The sequence below is a fragment of the Peromyscus maniculatus genome, chromosome 1 (assembly GCF_049852395.1).
Source record: "Peromyscus maniculatus bairdii isolate BWxNUB_F1_BW_parent chromosome 1, HU_Pman_BW_mat_3.1, whole genome shotgun sequence".
In the NCBI taxonomy this organism is placed as follows: domain Eukaryota; kingdom Metazoa; phylum Chordata; class Mammalia; order Rodentia; family Cricetidae; genus Peromyscus; species Peromyscus maniculatus.
The window spans coordinates 13,128,143-13,139,434 of NC_134852.1; the positions used below are offsets into that span (position 1 = coordinate 13,128,143).

Sequence of the window (11,292 nt, forward strand, 5' to 3'; positions counted from 1 at the left end):
GATAGATCCTGTTCCCACTGCCAGGGGCCCCTCCAACAGACCCAGCTACACAACTGTCTCCTGTATGCAGTGTCCAGTCTGGTCCCAGGCCGGCTCCACAGCTGTTGGTCTGAAGTTCGTGAGTTCCTACAAGCTTGGTTCGGTTGTCTCTGCAGGTTTCCCCATCATGCTCTGACTCCTTGCTCAGAGAATCCCTCTTCTTTCTCTTGGACTGGACTCCTGGAGCTCAGCCTGGCGCTGGGCTGTGGGTCTCTGCCTCTCCTTCCATCCGTTACTGGATGAAGACTCTAAGATGACAGTTATGGAAAAGTGCTTTAACTTTACTTTTTGTATGTGTGTGAGTCAGTGTGTGTGTGCTCTGGTGTACATTGGTGACCAGAGGGCCATTCCTGGAGCTGCTTCTGGCCTTCCTCCTTGTTGAATCAGAGTCTCTTGCTGCCGCTGTGCACTCCAGACTAGCTGGCCCCAGGCCTCTGAGTGATTCTCCGGTCTCTACAGCTCAGGAGGATTGCTGGAATTACATGTGTGCCCCACCAGATCAAGCTTTTTTCCATGGGTCCTGACTATCAAACTCAGGTTGTCGGGCCATCTCCCTGGCCCTGAACTCTTTCCCTACATGTCTCTGGTTCCATTTCCTTTAGAAGAAGAAGAAGGTGATAAAATACCCCGAGTCACCTGAAGATTCAGGTTAGGTCACAGGCTGCCACATTGGCTTCATGAAAAAGCTTGGGGTACTATTTATTCTGCACTGTAGTCCCCACCCCTTTTTTTCTTCATATCTAAGAAAAGTCTTTTGGGGGGTTTTGGTATAGGTTGTGGTTTTTCGAGACAAGGTTTCTCTGTGTAGTCCTGACTGTCCTGGAACTCACTCTGTAGGTTAAGCTGGCCTCGAACTCACAGCGATCCGCCTGCCTCTGCCTCCCGAGTGCTGGGATTAAAGGCGTGCGCCACCACACCTGGCTCCTATAACGAATTGGTGAGTCCAGAAGTCTCGGGAAAAATCAACACGGGGGTCCTTATGAAGGTATTTCTGGGCCAGGGAGGACTACCAAACCCAAACCAACACAAAACAAAACACTAATTCTTTACAGGAGCTAAACTCTAGCTAGAGTTGCTATTCGACCCTGGGAGGCACCAAGGGCAGGAGCCATAGCTATATTTTGGGAGCCGCCATCTCTCGACTCTCCTGGCACTCATCACGTGGGTCACCTGCGGCCTTCGTAGAGCCCCGCTCTCGCGTGGTCTCCTTTCATTTGCTGGTTTCTGCATTTGCTCCTCGTTGTATTCTTACATCTAAAGCTTCAGACCCACACCTGAGAGGAAGTGGCACCATTTGTCCTGGGTATAGTCCCCCAGGGTACCGGGATCATTCCTACTGAATCTCAGGAAATTTAAACCTCAGTACCTCCAGAGTGAGCAGTTAAGGGGTTGGATTGAATTTTGGCTTTTTTTTTGTGCAGCAGGGGGCGCCAGAGATCATGCCGGTTCAGGGGCTGGCACAGGCAAGGGATGTTGGGAAACCGCAGGGACCCAGGATAAGCGCCTTCTGAGTCACACACTCAGACAGGAACTCACTTTGCTGACGCGCCTTTCCTCTGCCTCCTGTAGTCACAGAGGTCACTGCATCCTACAGTCTTGTCCGCTCTGCTCCAAGCCGGACACGTACATGCTGGTCCTTACCCTACCTAGTCTTACTCTTCCATCCCCTCTCCTGATAGACAGATGAGGCAGAGCATTCTCTCAACACATATAGGAGCACTCACCGTAGCAGACTGAATCTAGTCTTCCCCCAAAGCCAATATTGAACCCGGTATTGAAGTCCGAATCCTCAGTGCCGCAGGGCATGGATGTATTTGGAGACAGGATGATTAAGGGGACACCAGGCTGTTACAGTGTGTTCTAATCCTTTAGGTGACGTATCCTCGTTAAAAGACATGGGGGGGGGGGTTTGGAGATTTAGCTCAGTGGTAGAGTGCCAGCTGGGGTGGGGGGGAAGACATCAGGACACTATTGGGGGATGAGGGGAGCCAATAGGAGCAGAGACAGGGAGTTGGGGTAATGGATTGAAGAAGGGGAATCAACAAAAAGTATATGTGGAAATGTCTTAATGAGGGCCAGATCCACGGTATGGCAGGCTAAAGTACTTGCTGTAAGCCTGATGACCCGAGCTTGGTCCCCAGAACCCACATGGTGGAAGGAGAGAACTTACAGTTTGTCTGCAGACCTCCAAATGTCCATTGTGGCGCACACATGTGTGCAGTGTGTAAGCACACCCACGTAAAAAAAGAAAACAAACTAAAAAGCTAAAAACAAAATGTGGGGGTAAGAGACTTGGCTCAGCAGTTCAGGGGCCTTTGTAGAAGACTGGAGTTCACTCCCCAGCACCATGTCAGGTGGCTCACTGTCTAACAGTCCTGGCTGTCCTGGAACTCGAGGTGTAGACCAGACTGACCTCCAACTTGAAGAGATCTGCCTGCCTCTGTCTCCCAAGGGATGGGATTAAAGGCGAGCTACCATCCCCGGGCTCATTTGTAACTCTAATTCCAGGGGATCTGATGTTCTTTTCTGGTCTCTGTGGGCTCTTGCACAGACACAAATAAAAATGAAAAATCTTTTTAAAAAGCCATAATGAGATGGGTGGTGGTAGTGGTCTACCTTAATCCCAGCACTTGGGAGGCACAGGCAGGCAGATCTCTGTGAGTTCAAGGCCAGCCTGGTCCATAGAGCAAGTTCCAGGACAGCCAGGACTACACAGAGAAACCCTGTCTCGAAAAGCCAAAAAGAAAAAGTCATAATGAAACTCATTACTTTGTATGCTAATTAAACTAATATATAAATATCTATATAAAGTAATATACATATATAGAGAGGAGGAAGAGGAGGAGAGGAGAGGATGAAGAAGAAAAGGGAAAAGAGAGATCAGGACACAGGCCAACAGAGGGAAGACCATAGGGCACAAGATGGCCAGCCACAAACCAACTAAAGAAAGGCCTCAGGAGAAACCAGCTTGACTTGACATGTGACTGAACTTTCAGCCTCCACAACAGTGAGGAAATACATCTGTGCTGTTTAAGCCACCTGATCAGTGGGACTTCGTTACAGCAAATGGATACTGTTACCCTCATTGTCCATAGTTGTGTGTGCATTTACACACTCACATACCTCACCCTCCATCACTCACCTCAGACTTGCCCCTCTCCCGAGTCTTGGGGTATCATCAACCTTATCCTGCTTTTTTGGCGGCCTGTCAGTGGGTAAAAGCACTTGTCACACCTGGCAACCTAAGTTCAATTTGGGCTCCACATGGTAGAAGGAGAAAACTGACTCCCACAGGTGTTCTCTGACCTCCACATGCGTACCGTGACAGGTTCCCCCTCTCATTGAAAAACAAAAGACAAAGTCAAAGTCAAGTGGAAATTATGGGGCTTGAAATTAGATGTCATGAAATGAAAAATTCCATCGTGTGTGTGTGTGTGTGTGTGTGTGTGTGTGTGTGTGTGTGTGTGTGTAATTCCAAGGCACTTTGAGGGGATTGGTTTTTTTCCACCATGTGGAACCCAGGGATCAAACTCTGGTAACCAGGCTTGGAAACAAACACCTTTACCTGCTGAGCCATCCCGCCGGCCCTCTAAATTTTGTTAAGACAAGGTCTCTCTATGTAGTCCTGACTGTCCAGGAACTCACTCTGTAGACCAGGCTGGCCTCAAACTCACAGAGATCCACTTGCCTCTGCCTCCTGAGTGCTGGGATAAAAAGCATAATCCACAAGATTGACCCCTTAGGGTAGCCTAGGCTGGTCTCTCTCTGTTGCCAAAGATGACTTTGAAATTCTGATTCTTCCGCCTCCACCTCCCAAGTTCTGTGATTATAGGTGTGTACTACTATGTTTGGCGAATTTCTTTTCCTTCCTTCCTTCCTTCCTTCCTTCCTTCCTTCCTTCCTTCCTTCCTTCCTTCCTCCCTCCCTCCCTCCCTCCCTCCCTCCCTCCCTCCCTTCCTTCCTTCCTTTCTTTCCTGCCCCCCTCTCTCTCCCCTTATTTTTGTAGTGCTGGGATTTGAACTGAGGACCTGCCAAGTGCTAGGCAAATGCTGCACCACAGAACTGTATACCCAGCCCTGCCCTCCCTTTTTGTTTGGGACTGAGGATTGAACATAGGGTCTCATGCTTACTAGGTCATTTAGTTAGGGTTTCTGTTGCTGTGAGGAGACACCATGACCACAACAAACTCTTATGAAGGAAAACATTTAGTTGGGGCTGGCTAACAGTTTCAGAGGTTTAGTCCATTATCATGGTGGGAAGCATGGTAGCAGATAGGCAGACATGGTGCTGGAGAAGGAGCTGAGAGTTCTACATTTTGATCCCCAGGCAGCAGGTGGAGGCTGTATACTGGGTGGAGCTTGAACATAGATGAGACCTCAGATCCCGCCGCCACAGTGACACACTTCCTCCATCGGGGCCACACCTCCCAATAATGCCATTCCCTGTGGGCCAAGCGTTCAAACAAGAGTCTATGGAGGCCATGCTTACTCAGCCACCACACTAGGCAAGTGCTCTTTCACTTAACTACGTTTCTAACCCTCTTTTTCTTTTGAGACAGGGTCTCACTAAGTTGCCCACACTGGCCTCGAACTCACTCTAGAACCCAGGCTGTTCTTGAACTTGTAATCCTCCTGGCTAATCTTTCCAAGAGTTAGAGTAATAGACATGAGTCCCTGTTTTTGGCCATTCTGTGTTTTGCTCTCATCATACGCATGCTAGCTCTCTGTTATTTATTTAGGCTGAATTACTATGTTTAAGATTGATATTTCTTATTGTTTGGTTTTTCGAGGAAGGGTTTCTCTGTGCAGCCCTGGCTGTCCTGAAACTCGCTTTGTAGACCAGGCTGGACTAGAACTGACAGAGATCCATCTGCCTCTGCCTCCCGAGTGCTGGGTTTAAGGGTGTGCGCCACCACTGCCTGGCAAGATCGATGTCATTTTTGTTTATGTCTATGTGTGGTATGTTTGTGTAAGTGTGTGCACATGTGTGCAAGTGTGTGTGGAGGCCAGAAGAGGGCACTGGATCCCCTAGAGCAGGAGCTACAGGCAGTTGTGAGCCGCCTGATGTGAGTACTGGAAACTGAACTTGAGTCCTCTGGAAGAGCAGCAAGTGCTCTTAACCACTGAGCCGTCGTCCCTCTGTCTCCCCCACCACCCCATCTCTTTTAGGTGGGCTGTGGGGATTTAGCTCAAGTCCTCATGCCCGGCAAGCATATCATCCATTGAGGTATCTCTCCCTCCAGCCCCTAGAGTGCATCATATAAATTTAAAAATTAGCATTTTTAATAACAACATATCTCTACCCCAGTGGATATTAAATTTGTATGTGAGGTGAATTTGTGATGTTACAAGTTATTGGGTACAATAGCATATCTAAACATTTCTCTTTTTTTTTTACTGTTGATATATAGGTCTTATTTTCTTGTCCTTTAGAAAATCAATCAGCCTGCTTGGTCAAATCTGAAATTTTAATTTAGTTTATTTATTCCACAAAGCAGTACATTATTATAGCAAGTAAAAAGGAAGACATTCCAAGTTTATCTAAAAGTTCACAATATATGAATGGGAACAGAAATTTAAACAAATTCCAAGCAAAACAATAATAGTAATATTTTATATTAAAAATGCAATTTTCCCTAACTAATTAAGATTCATGATGCCTTCCATATATTTCTGCAATGCTTTTGTGCCCTGTGTATACCAAACACAAAAATTCTTAGCCATAGTTAGGAGTACACAGCAATTTCCCATAGAAGATTTTGTATTCAAGGATTGTTTTCCTTGTTAGGGGTTAACTGGAGGCCCAAAAATGCCTGGATGCGTCACAGGACAGATAGTGAGGGTTTCTTCTTGATCATCTGGACACGAATTTGCTGGAATAAAGAGTGGGCGATATGCATCCGATTCAGAAATTTCAAAGAATGTAAAGATGTGGGAACCATCACTAAGGTCCCAAAAGGAAACTTGCTTTTCTTGTAGGTCAAGGAAAATCCCCACTCTGTGCAACCGGGGGTTCACGGAGAGCTGAGTCAAGGGTTCAGTGCTGGCGGCATAGATGGCTCCCTCTCTCACCCCCACAGTCCAGAATCCCTCTTTGTCCGACAGGGCAACAGGAACTTGTCGATCAACTGACTCTTTGCAAACGCCGATATCCCATTCTTTGCTGGTTCCCACCACTACCTCCCAGTAATGGCGGCCGGCAGTGAACCGTGAGGAGCCCAGGACGCAGGTGGTGATCTGGAATCTCTCTGCACATTCTTTCCGGTCCTGCTTCTTAGATCCAAAGTAGACACTCCTGAGGTCATCAGAGATGATGAGTTTGTTGTGGGCTGTGTCCACATCAAAGGTCATGTTTTCTGTGTAGAGAAAATCCGGTAGTTCAGCAAAGATAAGCAACACGGACTCTGTCCTTCCTATTTATTGTTGAGGCCCATGTATATCACTTTTATTTAATTCCATTCTATTTTTAAATCACATTTTGTAGAAAATTTCAAGATCTTCCTAGTTAGGTGACGTTTTATGTGTAGCATGAAAGCAGTTACCACAAAATGTTTCTCTAAATCACACTTGGAAAGGTCTACAGCGTTGAGTATTTGACTTATGTAATATTTAATTTGTTTAATTAACATTTGAAGGGTAGCAGATACAACACTTACCGTAGAGTAGGAAAACACTAATCTTTTTCTTTGCAGTCATCTATTTGATTGGATTCTTTAAAAATTATGGTTTTACATTATTTATGTATGTGCATGGGCACCCGAGTTATGTATGTGGAGGTCAGAGGACAACTTGAAGGAGCAGGCTTTCTCCTTCTACCAGGTGGGTCCTGGGGAATCAAACTCAGGCTGTCAGGCTTGGCACAAGAGCTTTTATCTGCTGAGCCACCTCACCAGCCCTGGGAGTTGCATTCTAGACAGGTTTTTTCTTAGAGTTATAAAAAAAGAAAGATGTCTGGGGAGATAGGTCTGCTGAAAAAGTGCTTGCCTTGTAAGCCTGAGGGAGGACTTGAATTCAAGTTCCAGAACTCACAGAAAAAATGCCAGGGGTGGTGGTTGGTGCATCCTTATAATCCAAGTGCTAGATGCGGGGAGACAGGCAGATCTCTGGGCTTGCTGGCCTAAGCTAGTCAGTGAGGGACTCTGTCCCACCAAAAAAGTGCATGGCAGCTAAGGAATGGCATTCAAGGCTGTCCTCTGGCTTCCACATGCCCATGAATACACACATACATACAAACACACAGAAAACAAAGAGTTATTGCTTCAAGTCCTGAGTAGGGGAGGGGCAAGTTAATTTTGGAGAAGTCAAGATACAGGAAGGTATTATAAAATGAATGAAAAAAATTTTTTTTTTGAAAAAAATTTTCTTAATAACAACAACAACAACAACCCCCCCCCCCAAGATACAGGAAGGAACTTCCAAGGTCATGAATGTGCATGGTAGAGGAACTCATACTATAGACCAGGCTAGCCTTGGACACACAGAGGTCCACCCCACTCTGCCTCCTAAGTGCTGGGATTAAGGACAAGCACTTGGTATATAGGTTGGGGTCCCGGCAACAGTTCAGACCAGAAGTTGTATGGTGCCATGGCTTAAGTCCTGAGTGTGTCCCCTAAGGGAAATACATGGGTTCAGAGGGTCAGGGAATCTTGGAAAAGAGTGGCTTGCTGGCCTTCCCAGTAGCCCCTACATGTCAGGACCTAGGATATGTTATCCCAGTGATGTGAGATTGAAGCCAATATAAACCTCCGAGCCCTTGACTACAACCCAGGTGTTTCACCTGGCTCTTCTCCCAGTTTGCTTTCGCTGTCAGCTTGGCATAGCCTACAATTGCCTGAAAAGTGAGTCTCTGTGGAGGAGCTGTCCAGGCCAGAGAAGCCAGTGGGTGTGTCTGTGGGAGGGGGGCTTCCTAATTGTTAACTGATGTAGAAGGGCCCATATGTGGGCAGGTAGTCCTGGGGTATTTAAGGGAGTTAGGTAAGCATTCGAAAGACCATCCTGCCAGAGGCAAGTTAGCAAGCCGTCTTCCTCCATGATTTCTGTCCAAATGCTTTCTTGAGTTCCGGCCTTGACTTTCCTCAGTAATGGACTGTGACCTGGAAGTGTAAGTCAAATAAACCTTTCCTTCCCCAAGTTGCTTTTGGTCAAGTATTTTGTTATAGCAACAGGCTGTTACTAAGACAGCCTCCTATTTTTGGTTGTGAGCCTAGCCTTTAATGGCTGAGCTATCCGTCCAGCCCCAAGTGAGTTCCAGGAAAGGCGCAAAGCTACACAGAGAAATGCTGTCTCGAAAAACCAATAAATAAATAAATAAATAAAATAAAAATAAATATAAAAATAAGACAGCCTCCTAATTACTTGGCTCAGTGGAAAAAAGCTTACTAATTGTAAGTCATTAGGGAGTTATTAAGGACAAAGAATATTCTGGAACATATTTTAGCATCTTTGTGTGTGTGTGTGTGTGTGTGTGTGTGTGTGTGTGTGTGTGTGTGTGTGTAACAGCTCTGGCTGTTCTGGAACTCACCTTGTGGACCAGGATGGCCTTGAACTCACAGAGATCTGTCTGCTCTTGCCTCCGAAGCTCTGGGATTAAAGGCGTGGGCCACCACCCGCTGGCTTGCATTTGACCATCTTCAATACAAGTTCATATGGGAGCAAGAACTAACCGGTTGGGGCTGGGTGTGGTGGCGCACGGCCTGAATTCCGGCACTCAGAGGCAGAAGCAGGTGCATCTCTGTGAATTCCAGGGCAGCAAAGGTGACATGGTGAGACCCAGCCTCAACAGCAATCCAAAACAAATTAAGTAACTGGGAAGTAAACAGTTGATATGTAGACGGAGTGATGCACAAAAGCACCGGCACTGGGAACAAAGAGAATGAGAAAGGACTGTGTACGTTTCAGTAAGCCTAGGGTTCAGGAATCCAGTCTAAGTCCAGACTGGCCTCCTGACTTCAGCTCACTCTACGTTACCACTGGGCTATGATAATCCACTTTCGCTGCATACCTGTCTCTAAGACATATCATAACAGCAATGCAGAATACATGTGATAATAGGAGAAGGCTTAGCGGGTAAAGGCCCTTGCCTTGGAAGCCTGGCGACCCGGGTTTGATTCCCGGAACGTATAAACACACATAAAGAGGAGAGGAGAGAAAAGAGGCCACCAAGTGATTCTTGGAGTCCTCTGGCCTACACACACACACACTGGATAAAATATTTAAGCGTGATATAAAACTGAGCACACCAATAATGCCGAGTTAACTTGTGAAGTGGGCCCAGGCATTGTTTTCTGCAGCCCTGGAGTAGAGAGCACCTGGTACAGACATCAGGTCTGGAGTCCTTGTGTAACTACACCTAAATCTCCTCAAACAACCATCAGCCGGCTTTCCCCACTCATGTGGGGGCCCTGAGTGCCAGGATGATTTCATCCATTGCAATGGTCGACTAAGCTCTCTCTCTGTCCATCACCATCACCTGGGGACTTCTGAACACTTCAGATCCCGGGTCTCGCTGTCAGACAGGGGCTGTATTTCCTGCCTTGGGCTTCTGCTAATCCACATGTGGATTGTGAGTCAGCAGTATCAGCACTGCTCAGATTGAGTCTGAATCAACAATCTCAGGAAAACCTGGTGCTACGGAATCACAAATTTGCCTTGAACTGGACTGTCAGGTAACTTACACGTGATCGAATATGAAAAGCTAACTTCTGGGCTGGTGTTGTCAAAATGGACTCAAGGTGCGCACACATTTTAGATTTTTTTCGTAAATACATTAAAAATACTGAGGGCTGGCAACCAATATGGCTTGGCAAGTAAAAACTTGCTTGCCCTGTAAGCTGGATATTCTGAGTTCAAGCCCAGGGGCCCTCATGGTGGAAGGAGAAACTTTGCTCTCTCTCAAGTTGTCCTCTGACCTCCACAGGCACAATCTGCGGCATCCATGCACCCACATACACACACGACAAATTTAATTGAAAATAAACTAAAAAGCAATACGATCAATTAGTATTGTGACAATATATTTTACTTAATAAGATTATTCAAAGTGTTATTATTATACAGGCCTCATTTCAAATGATCAACAACTACCAGTAGCTACCATGCTGGATAGTAGAGGGCTAGGGCATGATCTAAATATTGTATGTCCTTAAAATTTTCCAGGAGGGGCCGGGAGGTGGTGGCGCACACCTTTAATCCCAGTACTCTGGAGCCAGAGGCAGGTGGATCTCTGTGAGTTCGGGGCCAGCCTGGTCTACAGAGTGAGTTCCAAGATAGACAGAACTGTTGTTCTTTTGGAGGACCCAGATTTAGTTTTGGCATCTCACAACCACCTGTAACTCCAGCTTCAGGGGATCCAATGCCCTCTCTGGCCCCATGCACACCCAGGTATGCATGTGGTGACCAGATATACATACATGCAGGAAAACACCCATAAATACATATAAAAAACTTGTAGGTGGGTGGGGTGTGATAGTGCACACTATTTATTCTCAACACTTGGGAGGCAGAGGCAGAAAAATTTCCCACTTAGTTTAATCTATACTCAGAGAAGTGGGAAGTGCTGTGTTTTGGGCATTAGCTAATGTTCAAAACTTAACAGGGAGATGTTGGAAAGTTGATTTTCCCCAGAGTGCCTTATGGATCTGGAGATGTTTGTAAGAGTTCTTACCTTGAAATATCTTCATCCTGGGGTTCATTTTTAGAACATGATTGAGATGTTCCTCTAGCTCTTTTATCTTGGCCGTCAGGCGACCCAGCACGAAAGCAGGTAGGATGTCTTCCTTCAAAGAGACAACGGAGCAATTGGGACACAGTGTGCCCCCCGTCTTGGGAATCTTCTCTAGTGAGTCGATGCACCGGAGGCAGCAGACGTATCCGCATTTCAAATACATCGGTCTTTCCAGATAACGTTGGCAGAAGGGACAAGCACTCCTCTCTTTGAAGAAATGAGCCATGGTCGGCGCCTGAAGGGAAAAACATACACGTATGGGCATTTTCATGAGTCGAGTGACTGCTAGATCTTGAGAGACTGCCATCTCTGCACACACAGGGATGACAGGACTGTCACAGTCATTGCTAATGGGTTCTAAAGACAAAAAACCCCCAAACACAGATATAACTGACTTATACCTTTGAACTTCTAATCATTGAAATGGCAGCCGGAAAGAAAGACAGGATTCCTCTCTGAGCTTTCAGTTGAAAGGATCTGTATCTAGATTGCCCAGTGCGGCAGTCATGGAGTACCTGAAAAGGGGTGTAT

The 11,292-nt window shown here is 46.4% G+C and overlaps 1 protein-coding gene across 1 annotated transcript; it reads right to left on the bottom strand.

Moving 5' to 3' along the window:
* Window positions 1-5,613: 5,613 nt before the first annotated feature.
* LOC102903150 (ret finger protein-like 4A) lies at window positions 5,614-10,987 on the bottom strand. Its single transcript, XM_006991918.2, has 2 exons — window positions 10,702-10,987; window positions 5,614-6,394 (listed from the first exon to the last, which is right to left on the bottom strand). Exons 1-2 carry the CDS (start codon window positions 10,985-10,987, stop codon window positions 5,823-5,825), a joined length of 858 nt encoding a protein of 285 aa, XP_006991980.1. The 3' UTR covers window positions 5,614-5,822.
* Window positions 10,988-11,292: the final 305 nt, after the last annotated feature.